Source organism: Carassius carassius, chromosome 37 (assembly GCF_963082965.1).
Source record: "Carassius carassius chromosome 37, fCarCar2.1, whole genome shotgun sequence".
Classification (NCBI taxonomy): Eukaryota; Metazoa; Chordata; class Actinopteri; order Cypriniformes; family Cyprinidae; genus Carassius; species Carassius carassius.
The window spans coordinates 19,962,698-19,987,723 of NC_081791.1; the positions used below are offsets into that span (position 1 = coordinate 19,962,698).

General features: G+C 37.0%; 1 protein-coding gene and 1 pseudogene across 6 annotated transcripts; one reads left to right on the top strand and one right to left on the bottom strand.

The window, feature by feature from the left end:
• The first annotated feature begins 1,244 nt into the window (after positions 1 to 1,244).
• Positions 1,245 to 4,381, top strand: LOC132117740 (tumor necrosis factor receptor superfamily member 9-like; annotated as a pseudogene).
• Positions 4,382 to 6,612: 2,231 nt separating this feature from the next.
• On the bottom strand, positions 6,613 to 24,388 carry ccdc187 (coiled-coil domain containing 187). Of its 6 annotated transcripts, XM_059528076.1 has the most exons (13): positions 24,123 to 24,379; positions 23,099 to 23,189; positions 17,983 to 18,045; positions 16,877 to 17,006; positions 16,544 to 16,634; positions 12,676 to 12,754; positions 10,165 to 11,286; positions 9,368 to 9,483; positions 8,660 to 8,737; positions 8,477 to 8,587; positions 7,991 to 8,079; positions 7,829 to 7,902; positions 6,613 to 7,729 (listed from the first exon to the last, which is right to left on the bottom strand). In XM_059528076.1, the coding sequence occupies exons 2-13, from the start codon at positions 23,145 to 23,147 to the stop codon at positions 7,569 to 7,571; spliced, it is 2,163 nt and encodes a 720-aa protein (XP_059384059.1). In that variant the 5' UTR covers positions 23,148 to 23,189; positions 24,123 to 24,379; the 3' UTR covers positions 6,613 to 7,568. The 6 variants fall into 6 exon arrangements, 5 of the variants coding, with proteins under 5 accessions (XP_059384059.1, XP_059384064.1, XP_059384060.1 ...); XM_059528081.1 differs by lacking the exon at positions 10,165 to 11,286 and having other exon boundaries at positions 24,123 to 24,370; XM_059528077.1 differs by lacking the exons at positions 23,099 to 23,189; positions 24,123 to 24,379 and adding an exon at positions 21,663 to 21,850.
• Positions 24,389 to 25,026: the final 638 nt, after the last annotated feature.

The following is a 25,026-nucleotide window of genomic DNA, read 5'->3' on the forward strand; positions in this document are numbered from 1 at the left end:
TTTCATTTAAAATTCTTACATTTAATCTATAAATTCAATTATTATGTGATTATTGTTATCTCTACGTTATCAAATTAAATAATTTCGGCTGCTTTCTGTGAGATGCTGTGGTTGCGCCAAAAAAATGTAGTGACCTAATGTTATTGTACTTTGTTATTGTACTGTTTATTGAACTATTAAACATTCGTAAAAATGTGGTGAAAACGTTGTGTGATTTTGCCTTACTAACTGTATTTTGAAACTTTTCATTTAGATTTTTACCTCTGTAGGCTTACTCGCTGATAGTGTTGCCTTAATACAGAGTCCGAGGACAGCTCATGGCAGACGATACGTCAAGTGCTGTCACCTAGAAATGACGTCAATCATGACCGCGAGAACGCAGCATGATACTACAGTTCAGTCTCTGGAGTATGGTTGTAATGTAATGACAATGACTGTTGTTAATGTTTTTGTGTGTTTTTTGTGTATGTTTTGCTGTTAACTTCTACAAGCATTTAATAAATAAATGAAAAATGATACTACAGTTCAGGCTGGATTATTTGTGTAGTGTGGCTTTCATGGCCTTTTGCATTGCTCAAGACTGTATTACAAAAAGTGTTTATACAAATTCATTTATCTGCATCTTATTGTGCATTAAAACGCGTTAATGACCACAGAACACGCATGTTTTGTTTTGTATTATGGGTTTTTTTCTCTTTGTGTTGCATTAAAAAAAACTTAACTGTTTCTTGAAAGTATATGGAATTTAGGTTAATACCATGCCTATTTCATGCTGCATTTCAAAGGCAGGAGTAACCTAATAAGGAAATAATTAAAATATAGCCGTTTGAGGAACTCGAAACTGCAGTTACGCAGAGTCTCTAATGTGGATGACACGGCAGGTGATGTCTATGAGTTCTTCGGATGTGTCATGGTGTGTCATTCGCCAGCTGTTAATCAGCGTCTCATTTAGAACGCTGCACGTCATCGGAGAAGTCTCATTTACGAAAAGTAACGTTAAATTGAAAGGTAAAAAATAAATTATAGTATTGTATACCTCACAGGGAATAACAGTCAATTTGATTATGGTTAGTTTTCTTAAATAAGACATCCTTAATAACGTATGCAGCCTTCAAATGCGACCTCAGGAGGACGCAGCCTCTGAAATGAGACGCATGTCTGCGTCCTTCAAAGGCTGCAACCTCTCTCTCTCTCTCTCTCTCTCTCTCTCTCTCTCTCTCTCTCGCTCTCTCTCTCTCTGTTTTGCTGTGACATTTGACAAACCTTTAAGACGATGAAGTGAAAGTCATACTGACATAAATGAGAGAGCTACCGTGTGTGTGTGTGGGACGACGTGGGAGAAGACCCGCCCGTAAATGTGATCTTTAAATGATGAGCCAGTGGAAATTCTCATTTTAGTGCGCGTTTGCTTCGAGTCAGGACCACTACACAGAAAACAGTAAGAGAATATTATTTACATGCGACTGATTTGTGAATATTAATCATATATACATAATTGTAACTATGCTACATTTCTATGCTACATTTTAAATATTTAATCATTTGGTCATTTTAGAAGTTGCTTGTGACTATTTTACTTCACTGTTCACTGCTGACTGTTGAATGGATTAATGAATGAATTATACTTATTAATAATAATATTTTGATTATCTATTGTTTTAGTGTTTTATACAGTAGAGATAGTTTCAAAGCAGCTTCACATGATTAAACAGGAAAGTAACAATAAAATATGCAAACTCAAATTCTGCTATAAAGCAGCTGTAGCAAGACAATAGTGTCTGCGCAATAGTTGGCTCCAGTCAGTTCAGTGTAAGTTTAGTTCAGTTCAATAACTGTAAATTTCATTCTTTATTAAAGTTCAATCCAGCTCTACTGAAGACAATAGTGTCAGTGTTATTAAACAGTTATATTGTATTATATCACAGTTAATTAATAATTTCTTAACAGTTGTTAAATTGTTTTATTTGTTATGGAGGAAGAAATGTTGGCTGCTTTCAGAGGACTTCCAAGGATTCTGCTAATATTCAGTCTAGTACTGAACTCCACTTTAGGTGCAGACACTGGATGTGAGGACTGGAGGCTTAAAGGAAAGATTGATGTCTGCTGCAATAAATGCAAGCCAGGTACAGAGACATTTACTGGCAGCAATGTACTGCGTTATGCATTCTAATAATATTTTTGCAATACTGATATATTCTTGTGAAAATGTATCTTAATTTTAAGAAGGTGCAATTTAATCCTTTTCCTTTTTAAAAATAATTTATTGGAATTTCGAAGACGCCAAAAAGCGGATTACAGATTATCACTGAAATTACACATTAGTGAAGGAAGTTTCAGATCATTTTGAAAGTGTCACATGAAAAGGATGTGGTTTAGCACGCAAAAGGAAATCCATGAATTCCTCTGTCATTGCGTAAAGATGACTAGATCATCATTAGAGAACCCAATGGGTTGTCCTAGAAATCGAACTATAAATAAGGAGCTCTGTAAAGCTTACTCGAAATTACCATTTTCATACCTTCCAAGACTGGGATTCTCTATAAGCAGTAACCATCCCTATGTTTGTGTCATTCCAGATATCAGACGTTATATTGTATGACATCAGTTAAACATACAGTGAAACTAAAATGTTAATATATTATCAGAATAAAAAAAGGTTGAACTTTATATTTTTCAAAACTTTTTTATTGCTGGATTTTAATGAGATGGGGGAAAAAAAAAACTTCCATAAGACCTTTGGACACCTTTTAGTGATTAGAGTGCTGAAGTCATACGTCTATAAGTGTTGAATGTGTATGAGATTCAATGGCTGTGCTGAAAGCAGCTGCTTGTGATTACAGGGAACCGCCTGGTGGAAAATTGTGGAACAGACCCAGAAAAGCTCTGTACCCCCTGTGAACCTGGAACTTACGTTACCGGTCTTACATTGTTTTGTTTGAGATGTACCCAGTGCATAGGTATGCTCCAGTTTTACATCTTCACTTCCATTTTGGTTAGCAAAAGATAATTAACGGCTATGAGAGAAATTTTTTTATTTATCTGCATCATCATAAGCTTTGAGCTTTATGCCGAGTACATAACATCATACTTAGTAAGCATTAATCTTTCTGTTACATGTTTACAGGAAATCAATTTCCACTTAAACCTTGTACTATCAGCAGCGATACAGTATGTGGATGCAAGGAAGGATATCGGTGTGGAAACGACAAATGTTCCTTCTGTGTTGAGGAATGCAAGGTTGGAGAGGAGCCCACCACAGAACGTAAGACTTGAATTTAACTCCTATTCTTGACCTTCTCAGATTTAGAAGCTCTCAGGCTGTTTAATATCAAATTGCTTGCTGTTATGCTGTATTATTTTTAATTAAATTCTGTAAACTGATGCTTACAGGATCTTGTAGAAAATGTCCAGAGGGAAAATTCAATGATAAAATCCACAGTATGTGCAAAAAATGGAGAGACAGGTAGTGTAAAATTGGCTGTTTAAAATTTTGTATATTTTTTCTCTGAAATGCATTTGCCATAAAAGTCAGTCAAACTTTCTTATTTATTCTCTAGATGTCCTGATGGAGAGACTTTGGTCAAAGGAAATGTTACCAGTGACAGTACATGCACATATTTAGGTAAGAAGGGAATACAGGAGAAAATAACTTGGATGGCAAGCAACATGCCGCATCATCTAATGTTTTTGTGTCTGTTACAGGACCTTTACTTGCTGTGAAAAAAAATAAAAATGGTAAGTGAAAATATCTAATGGAAAAAAACTAAAAACATTACCACCATTGCAGAGCTGTGCTCAAGTTAATTGAACTTATATTTTGATATGAATTTTATCAATATCAAATATCAAATATTAAATATCAAATTCTAACCTCAATGACATTTTTGTTTCCTCTAGAACAGACAAACTGGCTTCCAGTTTTCATTGCTGCAGGGATGGCTGTCCTTTTTATCATAGGATCCGTGGTTGCATATGTAAATGCACAAAACAAAACAGAGAAGAAGCCAAAAACCGATACCCCTGACCAAGGTACCGTTTAAACCTCATTTTGTCTTTCCTATTTCTTAGAATAAAACTACATGTCTTGATATTGTCTGATTTTACATTATTGTCATTCCTTTCTTTTAGACCACTCAGACTTGTCCAGCGTAATGGTTGTTGAGCAGGAAGACTGTAGTTTTCGTCATCCTGAGCAGGAACAGGGTAGCAGCTCAGAGTCCATCAACACGCAAGACTCCGAGTCTAAACTCATAGTGTGAGTTTACTGGACAGTATTTTCTTTTCATCTGACTTTAGCATTGCTACAGGAACAAGAGGACAAAATCTCTGAGCATCTACTAGACTGTGAAATACATACTTGACTGGGTGTTGATAAGCCTTTCCAGTTGGTGTATCAGTGATTCGTTTGAACAAAATGAGTTACATTTGTTCTGAAGAACAAAATTAACTTTCACCTCTGAGTTTTTAACTTCTGAAACCTGGTGCACCTTCATAACACAAAGATGAGAGGTTGGTAATGTAGGTGTGCAGTAGCAGACAGTATTTCAACACTTTTATGAGAGTAGGTGTCATCTACTGGTGCTTGCGTCACATTTTCAGGTCAAAGACCTCTTGAAATACCCTGGTGGGCTTCCCCACTTTTTCTAAAAGAGCAGCATTTTAAAAAATTATCTTTGGATGAGGAACAAAGATAATAACATGAGCACAGTGAGACATGTTCGCTTTAACCATTTTTATTCAATAATAGTTATTTTTTCCAGTTGTTTTTAATACTATGGTTTATGGTCTGGAAATCAGCAGAGTGCAGAGTAGTTTTTAGGTAGTTAAATGTGGTTGACTATGTCACCACCATGGGTGGTGTTAGCGCAGTTGATAAGACACATGCCCTTGGTGTGAGAGACCCGGGTTCAAATCCACTGTGAGGCACCAATGTGTCCCTGAGCAAGACACTTAACCCCTAGTTGCTCCAGAGGCGTGCGACCTCTGACATATATAGCAATTGTAAGTTGCTTTGGATAAAAGCGTCAGATAAATGTAAATGTAGGAAGATAACTGCTGAAACTAAACATGACCTCAGGATTTTTTAGTGCATTTTAAGTTTCTGTACATTAGGAATTAAAAATAGTAAAAGTAATATTGTCAACTCTCACATTTCTAAGCCCATAACAAAATTATGATTTACTGTTCATTCATTCACAATTTTGACAAGTTGACCTTGACAATATGGCGGATGTCTTACATATATAGAGGCCCATAGAAACTGTCACTAATGAGACATCTATGTATATCTATGGTTGCGATAACTCTACAAACCGCATGAGTAATTCATGAGGTGAGCACTAAATCAAGTCTATGATTGGTTGTTGGTCGTTATGTTCTGACGTCGCATCATTTCACAAACAAAGATAACAACTTGGTGTCAAGGTCAGTGTGAAAAGCAGTGTTGCCAAGTCCACAGTTTTCTTGCAAAATTGGGCTAATTGAACTGATGCTGTTGTTTTTTATGCTAGCAGGTTTAAGCAACCCCAAAAGCATGACATTTAGCCCCTAAAATGCGAATTTTACCAGGGGAACCCCATTAAAAACATGTATTTTACCTCACCAGAATGTGATTTTTATGGGGATCCCCCTCGAAACGTGATTGGGCTAGTTTTGGGCAGGTTTTTAGCAATTGGGCAGGTTTCGTTGTGAAAACCTGGCAACCCTGGTGAAAAGCCCAATAAAAGCATTTAGAATGCAAAAACTACATTGTAGCCCTATAGTATACTGTACAGCTTGTTCACCCCAGGGCTCTGAGTATTCATATGTTTGGGAATTTCCTGTAGTTAAATACCATGAGTTCATGGAGTACATCCTTACTTCATTAAACTTTAAAAGGTATTGGGTACAAAATCCTCTGAAATTGCAAGAATATGGAAGATTTCCTTTAAGTTTATTCTCACTGAGAATGGAGGTCAATAAACCAGTTCAAGTGGCAAGCTTCTGACATGGTTTTACATATCTAAACTAAAAGGATTCTTCAGTGGACTGTATATCCTGTATATCCTGCTGACTCAGTGGGAGTTCCCTGATGAACAGAGTTGAAAAATATTTACTGTATCTGTTATGTTATTAATATAGGAATCACGATGAATCATTTTGCATTCCAGTTTCATTTTACTCCCACATACGTGTACCAACGTGCCGAGCTCCGCATCCACAAAAAATGAAACACACTATTTGGCTCCAAGGAGCTTTTTTCTTAGGGCGTTATAAGCAAAACAGTAATGAAACGAGAGTGGAACAACTGGTGGGTGAGCAATGTGATAATGGTGCTAATCTTTAACAATCAAAAAAGGGTCACCCTGTTTGTCACCTTGTGCGTCACCATGGGTTTACTATGTAAAACCTTATACCGGGTAATCCTTTAATAAAACAGCTTTACCTCTTGTATATATTAAAAAAAAAAAAAAAAAACTTTTTTTTTTTTTTTTACACGTTTCATTTTGTAGGAAGAGAAGGTCTCACTGGAAATTTAAGTTTGAGGTGCTTTTTGCAGAGATTTGCATGAATTTGTTGGTAATTAGGGAAGGTCTTAACCTTTACATACAGTTCAAACTAAATTCCACACAATTTCTGCTGTAAATGTAAAATGTGTTTATTGATTTTATGTGTGTTTGTCTTCTTTACAAAGTATTCATTAAACTTTATATAAGCAATGAAGGCCTAATGATTGATGACAACACATTACACATTTACATTGTTGTCATACTATACAATGAAAACATATACAGTATAATGTTAGCATTCAGCATCGGTACATAAATACATGGAAGTTTCATATCCTCCAGCCTTGCAAAACTACTGCATTTATATATATAGACTATGCTGATGTACACTACAAAGAAGGAAGACAGCTCAAGCCAAAATAGTGTAAACCACTAAATATTATTAAAATAATATTAGAAACAGTAAATGTTTGATTTCTGCAATGTGAATGCATGACCAGGTTCTGCAAAAAAGTTCATAACTTCTTACATAAGGCAACCATTAGAAATGAAAAGAACACTTTGGACGAATAAAGATTAGTGTATTTCCTGGAATAGAGGGGAAAAAAAGTACATGCAATTTATAAAGAATTCCTGCTTGAATATCTTAAGAGATCAAAGGTCATGCAGAAAAACTCCAAAGACGTTCACTCAACCATGTGCCAACTTCCTTTATCAAAGCATAGTATCGTTTCAGGTTTTCCCAGAAGTCAAATGTGTAATGCCAAGTACTGCTAGTGGTGGCTTTCCCTCTGTGGTCACATACCAGCCACTAACTAGCTGTTAAACAAAAATGAAAGAAACCAAAAGAGCATGACATGACTTAAACAGATGTTGACTTGTAATAGCAGCATTATCTGGATGGAGTGTCCCTGTTTTGCACGTTTAAGTTGATTTGTTGATTACAAAATTATGCCAAGTCTTGGAGAAAGCAGAAGACTAGAAAAGCCCCAAACTGCAAGCACATGCATGCATTTCTTTAAACCAATTTGGTTATTAATTCAATATTGTGGTTGATTTCACACTTTTGTATGTCCAGCATCACTGCTGTTTGCAGTTCTCTTTCTGTTTTGTATTTTCCTTTTTCTCCTTGGGCTTTACTCGTCCCAGTTTGTCACTCTGTCGTTTCGTCGGGGGCACAAAAGTAGGTTCCTCCAAGGGGCTGTACAAACCTACTTGTGAAGTTTGATTTTGACAGGAATCTATAAGTTAATATTTGTATAATTATTATTCATACCATTCATAAATGTTTTAAAAGTGGTTTGCGTTATGTGAATGAATGAAGGCATCATGACTTCGACCTGATTCAGCTGCATCCTTCCTTTGAAAGGTGGGGTCCAGCTCTTCTGCAATATTCCTGATGGCTTGCGCTTGCCTGTGTGGTGACAAAAATTGAAGTTAAAGAATATTTTCTGAAAATTAAGCATAGTTTTCATAGTTCATATGAGAAAATTGTGATTTACATAGTCATGGAAATGTGACTAGGGTGCTGATTGTCTGGGGTGAAGTCATCAACTGGGGATTGAAGACCTTTGGAATCCAGTCTCTGCCTCTGTATAACAAACAGCAAAGTTCATAATTGAATTTCTTTGTACTACTAAAAAAAGGCAACTAAAGGTCAGTTCACTCTGGTCCAACAAACACAAACAGGGTTTTAGAATTTGTAAGAAAAAAAAAAAAAATCGGTGTTTGCTTGACTCAGTGTGAATCATTCTTAAATTTCCAAAGAACACATGTGGCAATACTGATGAATCATATGATCAAAAGTAAGGATTAACCAGGTCATCAGTACTAATATCTTAAGGAATGTGCCCAAGGCATGCAAGGACAGGATAATTCTGCAGAGCTGTCATTTGATATATTTAGATAGTTGGAATTTTTGGTTAGTTAGTAACAAGTACATGGTTGCGCAATAACAAAATATAGTTCCAGTCTAAAAATATGGCTACCTGTCTGTCACATGCTGTTCTATCATTCTCTCCATATTCTTGAACAGGTTCCAGCTCATGAGACATCCGTTTAGCCTTTATCTCCTGTTTCTGCATGAAACGTGCAATTTCCTGCCACAAATTTGACAATTTATACACCCATTTATACATTGGAAAAGTAGCTCTCATTCGAACTCTGCTTACCTCATCTTGTGCAACCTGTGCTGCTCTGAAGTCTCCAATAGGACAGTCCCTTCTAAGAGGAGAGGAACCTTGTGGAGTCTGAGAGAAGAGAACACACTTCCTGTTACTGATGGCAATATTAAAAAATCTTCGTGGAAGAGCACTAATAGGGCTGGCCGGTATGATGGTATATACCAGGGGTAGGCAAGTTCGGTCCTAGAGAGCCGCAGTCCTGCAGAGTTTTGCTCCAAGAACTCACCTGCCTATAAACTTCGTAATGTCGAAGACATTGATGAGCTTGTTCAGGTGTGTTTGATTATGGTTGAAGCTGAACTCTGCAGGACTGCGGCTCTCTAGGACCGAACTTGCCTACCCCAGGTATATACCAAGGGTGTTCAGTCCTGCTCCTGGAGGGCCACCTTCCAGCAGAGTTTATCACTAGCCCTAATTAAACACACCTGAAAACCTACAGACATGCCTGTTAGAGCTAAACTTGGCAGGAAAGTTGCCCTCTAGCAGCAGGATAGCATAGTATATAATATACCAGTGATATTCAATCGCGTTCCTGGAGGCCCTCAAAACCAAACATTTTGAATGTCTCCTTCAACGTCTGACACTCCAATTTCTAAAACATCTAATGATTTGATGACCTGAATCAAGTGTTTTTGATTAAGGAGTGAGTGTCATATACCAAAAACTGTGGTAGATATATTTGGTCTTGTAGTTCACCTCTTCGGCCAATCTCTCCTCCTCTTCCTGAAGCCTGCGGGCAAGCTCCTCATCCAGCAGCACTTGCTCCAAATTTCCCAAGTCAAGTGCATCCCTTCCATTCCTAAGAGCAGGTCCTGTCGGGTAATACAGGCAAAATCACAACCAGATAATGTGGAGAGGAGACAGGGTTTTCAGGCCACCATCACCTTCAGCCAGCTGAGCCACAATCAGAGGTGTCCAATCCTGCTCCTTGAGGGCAACTGTCCCGCAGAGTTTAGCTCCAACACACTTACCTGGAAGGTTCTAATAATCCCGAAGACCTTAATAAGATGGTTAAGGGGTGTAATTAGGGCTGGAGCTTTTTTCTCCTGGATTGTTAGCCCTTCAGGACCAGAATTGGACACTTCTAGCTGAGGCCGTTGAATGTGGATTTCTATTTGATTGAACGCATTGGGAATTTTACTGGGTAGATTATAGCCCTGAAAACACACCTAAAGGATACACAAAGTAATAGCCAAATCAAAAAGTAATTACAAGGCCAAGTCAAGAAGAACCAAGAATATTTAACTGCTCTAAGAGAAAGAGAAGCAGATTAGATTGAGTTTTTTGAGAAACAAGGATGAGATCTAGTCTGACTGGAGAAGAGATCAAGCTTATGTAAAAGCAGATGACACCAAAATAATGGTCTCAACTCCCAAGATGTACACCGGAAGCACACAGGAATGGACAGGAGTTCTTGATCACTGATTGGGGATGATTGGAAAGCAATGATCAGATGTAGGGACAGCCTCAGTCACACTGCAGAGAGGGGTTACCTGCTCCAGAAGATTGCCCACTGCAAGACTGGAGTCTTTGTATCCGTCTTTCCTCCCTCCTGCGCTCCCTCTCCAACTCTTCTTCTGTGCTCAATCTCTCTTCCTCGAAGGTCTGACAGCGCTCACTTTGACTTCGCCTCACTCTATGCTCTCCATGCTTGTGCTCAAGGTCTGGGCTCCTTTCATCCTCTGTTAATGATCGAGGTCTCTGCCGTGCATTACTGCCTCTCGCCATCTCCCAACTTCTCGTATCTCTCACACGGTCCTCCACTTCCAATTGTGACACTCTCGGCAGCAGTGAGGGGGCATTATTGGAGGCTCTTGATCTAGCCAAGTTAGAATCATCTATGCCGCATGTTCTGCTTCCTTCACGAACAGATGTCCGCCTGACATTACCATGATAACTACGTCGCATTGAAATGTTCCGTCGAAAGCCCTGAGCTTGAGTGTGTAGACCTTGAGTTTCTCTGAGGTGTGTGAGATCATCTCTTGGCATACTTTTTAAACACTGAACTCTTTCCCTAGCATCCCTGTGACCATTTTCATAGGTCCTACAACCGTTGGCAAGATAACTGTTAGAGCGCTTCCGTTCATCCGGGAAATGAACATGTCTTTCCCTAAAACTCTCTCTATGGCCACAACCGTCTCCCTGCAACATTCTGTTACGATCCTCCCTCATGCTGCTGTGTCGACTCAGCCCTGTTCCCGAGACCTGCTGCTTCTGTCGCAATATTTTCTCAAGTTTATAGACCGGTTCAAAGAGATCATCATCAGAGCTGTTGCTAAGGTAGCCTTGCTCACTCATATCGGTCTTTATGAGCTTAATGACATCACCCCATCCACCTGACAGGTGTGAAGATCTGTTACTGCTGCTTTGGCTGGTCATGCTTTTATCGTCCTGCTCTAAATGAGCTTCGCAAGGTCTGCCGATCAGCCTCCTCTGCCCTACAGGGGGCTTGCTGTCCTGTCCTATGACTGTGTGCCTACTGTACTCAATCAGGTCCTCCTCAGAGTCTGAGTAGGTGGGCGAGGAAGAGTGCTGCCATCTTCTGGTTGGAGACCGGTTGTGTGGTACATGAACAGGCCGGGGTAAGTATGGACGAGCAGGAATACTTGTGGACTCTTTAGTAAAGCCAACCATGCAAACATAAAGCAGGGGATTTGAGAAATGGTTAGCGATCAAGTGTAGCAGAGTAAAAAAGTTAACATATGATGCTCTTTTTAAAAGCAAAAATAACAAAAATAAAATAAAACATGCATTACATGAGAAAAAAAACATGGAGTTTCAAATTAATTCAGGGTAATTTAGGACTGGTTAGTAGTGGCATCATTTATTCACTCATGTCATTCCAAATGAATTTTCACCTTTACGTGAACTATACTTTGAGCTTGTTTTGCAAAACAAAGAGGTGGTAATGCATCAATTTTGCAGGCATGTATGAAGACGATGTACTTAAAGCAAAACATTTTCTTTTGACATTTTCTTTTTATGCCATTAAAGGATTTCAAGTTTAAATGTCAGACACAAAAGATGTGGTGAAACCACAGAACATTTCAAACAGGAAACAAACTGGACTTTAGGATCTTATCCCAGATGATGTCATGTCCTGTTGGGATTACAAAGCTGGCTATCATACGTGTCATACGTATGATGGATGCATTAACAGTACACTGCATGTTAAAACAAAGAATGTGTGTATTATTTCAGTAGATTTAATATTCCAAGTTTGCTTAAAGATGATGGAGTATTCAGTGTAAGAAATAGTCATCTGTGGTGTCACGTTATTTTTTACAGAAAATCAGATGCTTATACAGGAAACCATTTGACTAGACAGAAAACACATGTGACAAGACATTGAGACATACATTCTTACTATGAACATGTTTACTACTCATTTCTCCGAGAAAGCTACTAAGTAAACAAGGGAGACAAACAGAAATACTGTTATACAGCAAAATAACTGCTTTAATCATGTGTAAGTCGGGTTTCTCACATTGTGCCCTCAGAATATGAATGGCACCCATATTAACAGTATACAGCATTTATAATGTATGTGAAAATGTCGCTGATTCCCAGAAGTTCTACTGAAAGTATTATAGCAGTTAAGCACATTTTCGCTGGGCCTCACGTAGCAAACTAAATGAAACTGCACTATAAACCTATTTATCAACATGATCTTTCACAAATCAAACTCAAAATCGGACTCAGTTCAGATGATTTAAACAGTTTATAGCTATACTATGGGTTTTGGGTTCAGTGTCAATGTAAATGTGGCCCCCCTGACTTGATTTCACACTTCTAATAATCTATAAAAAACATGGCCATTATGAAAGAAAATATAAAATGCAGTAATCTAGAAATTTTACTTTATTTTCTATACAGAAGTGTCGCTTTATCATGCAACTGTCAGTGTGAATACAACGTGAGCCTGCTGTCACAAAAAAACGGTCTTCCTAATAACTGTTATACCACTTCATAAAAACTGTTCAATAATGTCATGAGTATTTTACCTCTACCATCTTTATGTTGGTAACTGCTCCTGTGTCTCAAATAAAGGTCTTCCTCTTCCTGTATCCTTTTTGCTATTTCCTAAAAAAACAACAACAAAAATAGACTTTACAGATCACAATGGTCATTTTGGGGAAGTGAGGATTTGTGTTTTTTAATTTTTTTTTTACAAATTTTAAAGGAATATAAAAAAGTATATAAAATATAGCTGTGAATTGTATTTGAAAGAAAAAAAAACTACTATAAGCATTTCAGAAAGAAATAGATTGCCAGTTATTCTGTTATGACACACCGAGGTGAAACCCTCATACCTAAGCGTGGGCTTTGTGACTAGAAATATATCTGCTCATACACTCCACCACAGACGCTAGTGATAGTCGGCATACGTCAACAGAGGGGAATTTCCACGCTGACGTATCAAAGGCCTTCAGACCTGCCTGCTCTTACTGCAAAAAGCCCACCATGTCGAATCTTCAAACAGCTATGTGCTAGGTTTGCAACTAAACTGGCAAACAGGGGACACAATTTATCACACAGCTGACCACAATGACTCACAAGTTTCCTCAGACAAAGTATGGTTGAAACATATCTTAACTGAATCAACTACAGTACGATTACCACAGTGACCATTTCTTTTCTTTTAATTACATGCCTACCAACCTTTTGTGCCATGTAAGTAAAGATGAAATGTATGCATATTCCATTAAGTTAAAAAATGATTTCTGTGAAAGCATTACTTGAACCCCTACAATTTTATATATGCTTGTAAGTCACTAGTGTCTCGCTTGGTTACTCTTTGAAAGATTTCTTATTTTATATTTCTACCTTCTTTTAACGGTGTTATTAAATACTGTCCTTTAAAGTCTTGACAAGCAGCCATAAATGTGACAACACAGTCTGTATATGAGAGAATTTACAGCACTGTGCCAGAAGATGGCAGAGTTCTGTCTCTATGACAAAAGTTATTTCCAACAATCATAAAACTTTGACTTCTACTAAAATCTAAAATTTTAATGTGGTTTACCTACTTCAACATGAAGGACTTAAAGAGCTGGGCTAAATATTTATAAAAAGGTTTTTGAAATGGGAGTTAGCGTTAGAGTCCGTTAATGGGTCACAAGGGGGTGCTAAGGTTCCTGTGTAAAATTTGAAAGAAAATAAAAAAATATATTTGAACACTATCCTTTTGAATTGGTGTTCATTATTTAACTTAAATATGTTTCTCCAATGTTCTAATAGTAGAAATAAAACTAACACTAAAGCAAGACATGATGTTGACTTTGCTGTTAACTACAAAAACAAAAAAAAAAACATACTGTATAAAATTAATAAGTGTTTTGGCTTTAGCCAATGACAAAAAGCTAGTTTTTTTAAATTTGGAAAATTTTGAATGATACCATGCCTAATATTTTCCACACTCAGCATAAAAGGATCTGCATACATAAAAGAAAAAAAAAAAGTCTCTGCATTAAGTAAGAGGGTCCCTCATCTCATGTCATGTTTACCTCCTCAGCAGTGTCTCTCTATGTCTCTTGCCATATGGTCCTAATTAACCTGTTATGTTGACCTTTCTTACTTCACAGCACCAACAGAATTAAATCCATCATCCTGCGCCATTTATCATCCTGCTCAAGGGGTCTGATTCTGAGATTATCTGGCACCTGGACTCACCCCTCCAGATGAGGTTTGTTTGTGTACACAACTATTAGAACGACTGGGTGAGAATGATGTTCAGCATTACTCTTCCCTGCTCCTGTAGGAGCTCGATAGGACAGCAGGCTTCAGAGCCATGTGTGGAGATGATATTTAGATGCGACCTGCTGCTTTAATTAACACTGGGCTGCAGGGTGTAAATATGTATAATTAATGCAGCGGAATGACATTTTACACAATATGCAAGGCCCGTCAGTGCAAAATATGCCATACAGGTTTGAAAACATAGCAGTAAATATGAATAAGCAAACTGATATTTTAGAATGTCCATTTTAAAGCTTAATTTAATAAAATTTTGATTGAATGTTTTGTTAATTTGATTTTTAATTCAATTCAACATTTCAAAATTGCAATGAGCACTTTTGGTGCTTTCCGATTACATCTTTAAAATAAAATAAATATACTTGAGAAGCAGAACTGTAATGATTTGTTTTCAGAGAATATCTGGAATGCTTTAAAAACAAACTTTTTATTCTAGTTTATTCTAAAACAAAAAAACTGATACAAAAAAATCAAGTGAGGTAATAAAAACGTAATTCAAGATATATTCTATAAAAATAATGATTTGTCTTGCAAAACAAGACAAAAATGTTTGTCATGTCAAGTCATGATTCTTTCATGAGTCAGAAATACCTGCAGAAACAGAGATCATGTTCACTATACAACTCTGAATCATAAAATGTCCCAAATGTCAAAATTCAGAATTAGTAAAATACTGTAATTTAAAAAATGCCTCACAGGGATGTTGACTCAGAACCTACATTTCTGAGATCACCTGCATGATAATAGGTGGTCAGGATCTAATAACTTGATATGCCAATGTTCTCTGACTCAGTTTTTCTACTTGCTGAGCCAACAATTTCCAGCTTTGCCACCTGAATCACCCTCAAAACTCTCCCAAAAACACTTAGGCATGATTTCCACAATAAGCCCCACAGGCAGTCTTGTCTTCAAACAATTCTGAACAAAAGACTCCTTAATTAAGGTTCGCTGCAATGTCATCAAAGTGAAAAATAAAAGTTAATTATTTTTCTTGGCAGACTCAGAAACCTTGTTGCTACCTGTTTAAAATTTCTCAGAGACTGTCCTGGAGCATTAAAATAATAACTCAACAAATGCAATCAGGAGGTCTTACATGCAGAAATGTTTATCTCTTGCTTTTGCTAAAATATTATTTAATATAAAAATGCGTTAATTGAACTAAAAAGTGTAAATCATTTTATCAGGACAACTACTATTCTAGGCAAATGAATTGTCTGGTTAAAGAAGCAACCACTCTCAGGAGCAAGACACTACAGGAATTGTTCAAACAGAAAAATAAAATTTTGTAATTATTTGCCGACTCTCATGTCGTTCCAAACCTGTATGAGCTTCTTTCTTTTGTTGAACAAAAAAAGAAAATATTTGTAATAATTTTAAAGAACCGAACAGATGTTGGTTCCGATTGACTTCCATAGTAGGGAAAGAAAAACTATGGAAGTCAATGGGGACCAACAACTGTTTGATTACAACTATTCTTCAAAATATCTTCATGTTCAACATTAGAAAGAAACTCATACAGGTTTTTAATGACATGAGGGTCAGTAAATGATGACAAAATTCAAATTTTTGGGTGAACTTTCCCTTTAAGATTTCCCTAACAATGCTACTTGGACTGAACTTTTATGGATTATCACTTGCAGCTTTTAAACCACTATGCCACACCACCTCTAACACAAATAACTGCTATAACATTTATGCGACCCCCAATACAAAGCCCTCACTAAAGAATAGCTGCAGATCCATAGAGATTTCCTTTTATTTTTGGAGGAGAACATTTCCACACTCAGCTTTTCTGCTTGTAAATCACTGAACTCGAAGACTAGAAGTGCGCCTGAGGAGGTTATTTAAGGTCAGCTGGAGTTAAATGCATCTGAAGTTGATTAATGCACAGTATGAGCGTGATTTTTGCTTTATAGTAGCTTGATGCTCATTCTACCGTGTGGTCTTTGCCAGCACTTACACTCCACAGGAGACTAGCTGAATACATCATCTCACTGGTGTCCCACAGTGACTCATTAATTATTGATCCATTTGATCCCTCAGACAAAGTGCTCCAGAGGTGTAAATGAAAAACAGAACAGGTGACGTTTACTGAGCCTGGAGTGTGTTACACACCTCGTCCTCCAGCTCCCTCCTCCGAGCTTCATCCGAACGCCGCTGGATCTCCTCCTGAATCATGCGTGCATATTCTGAGTCTCGCTCCTCCCTTCACAGAAAAAAACACTTTTGATATAATGAAAACAACTAAAAAACACATCCGTTTCCTTTAGTGTAAGGAGGAAATCCTGAGACTGTTGCACTATTGGACAATAGTGGACTATGGACATGTTATCAGCTGAACTGAACTACTGAACTGCTGATAAACAGTGTACAACCATGAACAGACAATGTCATACCTGATAGCGGTGTGACTAGTCTTTGACTGTGTGTGTGTGTGTGTGATCTTACAGCTGGCGAGTGGCCTGGTGCTGCAGCATCTGAACCCTCTGCTCCTCTTCATCCTGGAGTCTCTTGGCTACTCTGATGTCTCTTTGAACCAGGTGACTCCTCTGCACATTTGAGTTGTAGTACTGCTCAACTGTTGAAGAAAGCATGCAAGGTTACAGAAGAGCACATGGAAGACACACTACGGTTTAAAATTTATTTAAAAAAAAAGAAATTAATGTCTATTCAGCAAGGATGCATTAAATTGATCAAAAGTGACAATAAAGATATTGATAATGATATAAAAAAATTCAATTTGAATTTGACATAACAGGTCCAAAAAAATATTAAGCTGAGCAATTGTTTCCTAAATTAATATAGTAATAGTTTTTCTTGAGCAGCAAATAAGCATATTACAAATAATTTCTGAAGGATAATGTGATACTGAAGCATGGGGTAATGGCTGCTGAAAATTCAGCTTTGGTATCACAGGAATAAATTACATTTTGAATAAATTGTATTTATTTATTTTACAATATTACAGTTATTATTGTTATTGCTGCATTTTTATTTGCATAAACATAGGAGTAAATCTTACTGACACTAAAATCATGAACTGTAGTTTATATCAGAATATTTAAACCTTGAAAATGATTTCTAAACATACAATGTATTTGTTTCAGTAAATAATGTAATTAGACCTCCTGTAGCCTTACTGTGAAAAGGAAGTGCACATTTGCACAGAGAGATGGTCCGATTTTACATGTAAATCAACCTAATTTGTTTTGTTTTCATATGCCATTTAGGGGTAAAAAGGCAGAAATGAAAAACATTAACTTAAATATAGACACAGCGATCTCTGTGGATGGCTGTTCAGAAAACAGACTAAAACTAAACTCAACTCTACCTTATTTGACCAAGCAGGACATGTGAGTTAACCAGGCAGACTGACTCACATGAGAGCTCTTGTTACCTTCTGTACTGAAACACCCTTGTATTTCTAGGTGTGTGAACACCACTTTAGAAGTTTACAAAGGACGGGTGTAAATGTCAAGGCTGAGAAAACAGATTTTAAGCTTGCATTAAAATGCTTTAGGTGTGGCAGATGAAATTAGAGTAATGGGACTTACTTTCCTGTTCCTGCAGGTTATGAGCTAGAGCTCCATCCTCCAGTACAGCAAAACACTGGCACACTGCAGAGGAAAAACAGCACTCAATACAACTGCAAAACATTTAACAGCTGCTGAGCTTTTATCAGTGGTCTACGATCATTTCAGATTATAAAAGTATAGTATCTATAGTAGTTTAACCATAAATTACTATTACTATTATAATACTGGCAGACATTTGAACTGTGTTCAGAGACATGCCGCGTTTGTCATGTCTTTAGAAACCACTTCAGGTAATTTTAGAAAAGCTCATTTAAAAATATAAACACATATTATCCCTTTAAAAAAAAAAATTCTTAAATTCTTTATATACTAACTTTAAAAATGAGACACTCAAATTTCATAAAGCCATAATAACAGTCTACATGACAATAACTGACCCAGGAAAGTTAAAAACAAAACACACTTGTGGTTTTGGTCCCGTAAGTGTCACATTTCATTTTAAACCCTATTTTAATATAATTAAAATCCTGAAAGGCTCTCGCTGCTTTAAGGAAAATCTTAAAAGAAATCTGTATCATGCTATTGAAAATAATTTGTCTCTCAATTTGTAAAAGCAAACTAAATTAAAGTTATGTCTATGGGGGAGGCATTTCAGAGGATTTAAAGCAGAAATACGAAGATTGCATTTTTTTTCTGTACTAAAGTGTTACTTAGCAATCAGACTAAAATTGTCTAAATTGTTCTTTTAATGAAAGGATTATTATTACGCATTATTTTCTGTGATAATCAGCAGCATTTTGATGCCATTGATAGAACTAAACTTTATTTAACCCAGAACATTCCTTTAACAAGAAGCAAAAACACAGTGTATCAGGTCAGTGAACTCTGAATTTAACAAATGGGCATGTGAACCGAAAAGTACAGTTCTTGAGAGTCTTTTAAGCTGAGATACAGCCACATAAAATACAGATGTGTAACAAAGTTACTGCTTATATGAGAGCGGCGCGCAGATCTTTTGGAGGACTAAAGCATCCCAGAAAAAAGTTAAACAAACACCTTTAAATAAACACTACTCAAATGGACAGTATACAGTAAACCTAAAAAAGCTCAGTATAGTGTTCCGTACACTGCAGAATCCCTCAAAGAGTTAAAGTAAAGAACTTTGGTGCTACATGTTGTGGTGAATGTTGAGTAGTGTTGATTGAAGCAGTGTTACTGGTGTTACCAAACAAACATATACAGCTCTCACAAACACGCTCATGGCAACAAAACTTCAACGATCCCGTGGTGCCGCCCCTCAGGATATCCACAAAGTGTACACCAAATTCAAATTTAGCAAAAAGCAACCTCAAATTCAGCGATTTCCAGGGTGGCTGAGTCGCAGAGGGTTTCTGAAAGGAATACGGCCTGTAATTGACACAACAGCTGGCGTCTGAGGCTTCAGCGCTGGTGCTGGACCTGCGGTCGGGACAGAGAACATTACAGACCCTGAGAGCCGTAACAGTTAGCGTTTTACTAAATCAAGAGCCACCCCATCAGAAACTGTTGGATTCACACTCAAAAAGACGGAAACTTGAAAAACAAATGACCTCTAGCTACATCTGCTTTACTTCAGGATGGCCTGAGCAATTATGTTGAATTAGAGTAGAATGACCATAATATCCTAATGCAGACTTCAGCACAACCTCTGACCTGAGCAGCTGGTGGGAATCTATGTATAGCTGTGAGGCCCAGCCACCCTGTCTGGTGGGGTGAAACTACCGACCCCTTAAAAATGCCAGCAGAGAGAAATAATCCTTCTATGGGGTATCCCAGGTTTAAATGCAACCGTTTCAGTTTCTGAAAAGACAAATGCATTTTCTGCTTGAGCCCACCTACTGCATATTGCGATAACCCACATCAGATTACACAAGCACCTCCCAACAATGCCCTCACGCATCCACAGCCACCCAGAGCGCACACACATACGCCTGCACACAGGAGGAATGGTTTCCAGATGTGTCAGCACCAGGAAAAAGACACAAGCTGAGTAGAAGGATAGTGTGATTGGTGGCGTTTACCTTGGAAAGGCATACAGATAAGGGCAAAAAAATAATGGTCAGTGTCTTTGTCCTCTTTTGAGACATCCAGCGGCTCTGTAGACTCAGTAGCTGGTTTGTTTTGTCCAGCAGCCAACATACTCTCTGCCTGGGGACAGGCCATGACAAGAACGCTAACATCAACAGAAATACACTATAGAAGTATTTGTGGACCCTATACAGTCTATTCCTCGCCAATATCTAAAAATATGCCAGAAAAAGCATTTTGATGCTGTATTACAAATGACATGCAAACCTATTCATCAAATGTCAGGATAACTAGATTTAAAGGTTTAGACTACTGTTCAAAAGTTTGGGGCCAGGAAGATTTTTTATTTAATTAAAAAAAAAGAAATTAATACTTTTATTCAGCAAGGATGCATTAAATTTATTAAAAGTGACAGTAAAGACATTTATAATGTTACAAAAGATTTCTATTTCAAATAATTGCCGTTTCTTTCTATACATCAAATAATTCTGTAATCAATTTATCAGAGTTTCCACAAAAAATATTAGGCAGCATGACCTTTTTAGTTGATAATAATAAGAACATAGAGAAGATTTTTTCAGCACTAAATCAGCATTAAAAGGATTTCTTAAGGATCACGTGACTGAAAACTGAGCTTTGCTATCACAGAAGTAAATTACTTTGTAAAGATATGATAAAAATAGAAAATATACACAATATTACTGTCTTAATGCATTTTGTCCAAACAAATGCAACCTTGGCGTGCTGTTTAATCCTTTAAAAACCTTAAACAATCTTACAGTGCTGTAGTAGAGTACATGACAATAAGGTAACACTTTAGGGATCAATTCTCACTATTTACTAGTTGCTTATTAGAATGCATATTAATGCACATTAGTTATTTATTAGTACTTATAAAAGCACATATTAATGCCTTATTCTCCATGACCATATTCTAGATCCCTTAATCCACACCATACCAAAACTTAACAGCTACCTTAACTAATAAGCAGCAAATTAGTTTATTTGAGCAAAAGTCATAGTTAATAGTTAGTTTATAGTGAGAATTGGTCCCCAAACTAAAGTGACCGACAATTATTCTCAAACTTAAGATTCAGTTTCAATCGATTTCTTTTGTATCTAGGTGTTTATATGCAATATAAAGCTAAAATATAAGATTCACAACTGGGCTAGCAGTTGGATCATACAATTATCTGTTTAATTATCATTTAATCAGAGCTACTGTTCTCAGGAAGCATAACACAGCAAAAGACATGTGAAGCCATATGCTAGCATGCAAGCCAAGCACATACGCCAACAGCCAACTATTAAAAACATCTGGTCTGATTCTTTTAGTCAAAACAATCCTAATAACACAAGAACAACAGAATGAACTACTGACAGTTGAATTTAGTATGTTGATAAGGTTTGGCCAGGAAAACACATTAGTCTTCTTTCCAAACACTGATCTGTCCTTCAACCTACACCTAAACTGATAAGATTCCTGACAGCAGTGTCCACCCCCATAACAGTTCAGTTAAGTCAGTGCTGGGATTTCTGCTCATCTTCATCTACAGACGAGGAACTCCAGAACCCCTAAAAGCAGGAGGCTCATGTCTCTAAATCTGCAGTCAACAAAAAACAACACTCACAGATTCACGCGCTGAAAGAATCGTCCATTTTATCCAGTCAATGAGGGAGAAGCTGTACATCTGTGTAACTTTAAAATTCACTTTCGACGGTCTAAACACCTGTAAATATCATACACTGCTCTCATTGTAGGAGGAGGGATTTGAGCCTGGAGAGCCGGTTCTAGAGGCGATGTGGTTTAGTGGCCCTGATCTCAGCATTCAGGTGTCTGATTGGGGCGTTGAATGCATTGGCAGACAAGAGGGTGTGGACAAAGTTGTCAAACTAGTTTTGTAGAAGCCAAGCCAAAAAGACATGCTCATATTACAAAAACAGGCAAAACATATGTTTGAAAGCATATATGCATACTTTAAACACATGAAAAGCCCATTTAAAAAATAAGACAGAGCAGTCACAGCATGCAAAACAGACGAAGACACTGAGATGAAACAAAACAAACAAGTGGTTGACAAACTACTGAGCTGAGATAGGAAGTCTGAAATGGATCTGCCAATCTCACCAAGGCTTCATGTATGTACTTGATAAAAAAAAAAAAAAAACGTCAAATCACGATATTGCTCAATTAAATGTGCCCTTGCTGATGAAGAACTTCTTTCAGAAAGAAAATAATAATCTTACTGACCCCAAATACTTATAGGCCTAAATATCTATCTGGGCAGAGGTTTCATGACATAAATATGAAAAAGGGTCAGTGAAGGCACGGAGTAAAGGATGCAAAGGGGTTAAAGTTCAGAGAGGAAAGAGGCTGCTTTTTCTCAAGGGAACTGGGATATAGAGACAGCATTCCCAAGACTACAGCAAAAGAACTACCAGAGAAAAAAAACATCCACGGGAACTGATAACACAAGAGTGAAGACAAAGGGAGCTCACTAAGATATATTTATTACACAATGCTTTGGGGAACTAGTATTGAAAACAAATTGAGGAAATGAAAACAGTGTTGCTCTCAGGCCAAGTTTAAAGGATAAAAAAACAATGGCAAAAACATGGCATAGTAATGCATAGACATTGGTTAATTGGGTGATCTAATGGAGTCTTTGTTCTATAGCCGGTGCTTGTTTAAGCGTAAAAATACAAAGGAAAACAATGAAAGCATTATGTACAGAAAGAGAATGGAAGGGAAAGCATCATTAAGATTTCCCCTTTCAAAAGAAACATGAGAGACAATACTGGAGCAAACTGAGCCATGTAGTAAGGCTCTTTCACCAATGGAAAAAAAAGACAGCTCTTTTGCTTCAGACATATACAGCAGACGTCTGGAATGTTAATCAGATCTCAGACTTATGAGTAAAAGCTTGCAGCACATGAGACATCAGAATGGGAATCAACAATCAGTCCCATAGTGATGTGACAAATTCTGGAATCTTATGCATCATACAGAATAACAGCACAAATCACCCAAAATGAAATGGTCTGAAATGTGTCATGCAGGTCTTACCCTCCTGGACTCTGGGCAGGTTGGACTGATCCACCTCCAGCTCTGCCATGACTTCTGGTACTGCTCAACAACTCATGCCATTCAGCAACACCTACTCATGAGAGAGAGACTCTGGTTAGTGCTAGACCGACTGGGCCAAAGTGACTTATTTGGTCACGGTGAGTGTCCCAACAGATACACAGTTCACCACCGTCTCATTAAATATATATTACTTATGAGACCATAATGCACAAATCTTTTGACAAACCACTGCTAGAATACTTGGATGTTACAACACATTATATATATATATATATATATATATATATATATATGTGTGTGTGTGTGTGTGTGTATCTATCTATCTACATATTTACTTAAAACACAAATAAAAAAAATAAAGAATAGATTATCTTCTTAAGAATTTATCTGTAAAATAAAAAAAGATATAACAGGAATAAGGAGTTGTTGTATAAGACGTGTAAAAAAGAAATATCCAAAAACAAAACGTCAAAAAGAAATAATCAATAAAGTAAAACAAAGTCAAATTAAATAAGTCATTCTTTTAAACCATTTGCAAAATAAAATAAAACAATACAAATACAAAATAAAATCAAAATAAAGAAATTTCTTTAAGAAGTAATCTTTTAATAACGCAAACAGCCATAATAAATAAATATTTTAAACATTAAATTCATTACTGGTTTAAAAGTAATTTTAATTTAGACGTAAATTGCAAAAATATCGACTCAACCAAGCATAAATTGTGTTTTACCATAATACACTTTGTCAGAAAGCATAAACAAACACAGTGTGAAGACAAAATATATGACAAAGCAGCTAATGCAAAAGATCCCCTAAACAAAACAAAACAAAATGAAACTAAACCAACCAAAAGACAAACAAACCAACTAAAGTTAAATGAATGGGCACAGTGCAGTAACTGGATCTTCACATTCCTCACGATTTTCACCGCAATGAATCATCACAAAAACATCAAACACTGAAAACATGACTGGCTACAGACACCAAACACAGTCCTTACCTGCTCCACGCTTCTCTTCTCTAGAAATGCTCTTTTCTGCCTTCAACTACTTGTTGCGTACTAGGGTTACTCAAAAAACTCTCACTTCTCATAAGCTCATACTTGGATCTGGCGGTGTCTGAAACTAGCCTGAACTATAATTACCCAGTTTCAAAGTTTCCGACTACACAGACTGTTTTTGACAACGAGACAATGGCATGAAGCTTCCACAGGGATGGGAAGCCAGCGCGGACAAACTTCACGCTCCCTCCCTTGACCAGCGCGCTCATTACATCACACTGTTGCGTCCAATCACATCAAACATTAACACAAATATCACATTAACACAGGGGGGGGGACTTTGATGCACTGATTCGCTCTTTAAATATATACCTAGATCTAAAGTATTTTATTCAGTGTAATTATTGAAATGTACATTAAATTAACAAAACATAATTAAAAATAATAGCAAATTATTATTTTAATTATTTGTAAGTTTAATTAGGCTAAATGAATAGTGGATAATAAATGCATAGTATTTTACTCTGTTACAAAGTGTTCCCATAGACAGTAAAAGAAGGAGTGTTCCTCAGAGGTGTGGGATGATATTCTGCCCTCTACTGGTGACTGAGTCTTAAAATCCATGCATTCTGAAGGAAACTTTTCTCTTCGTTATGACACACCTGCTGTTTAGCACACGTAAACATGATATCGTGTTCTGTCTGTTGTATTACTGTAATGTGTATACAGTGAAACATAAACTAAATATTGAAAGATAATCTTTCTTGTTTATCTTGTCCTAGGAGACAAGGTTGGCCGTTTCCTTACATCTTTTTCGAAGGAGAATAAGTAGGCTATTAAATAATACTTAAAATACATATTTAAGAAAAGTAGTAAGAATCTGTCATTGCTACTTGTTAAACTT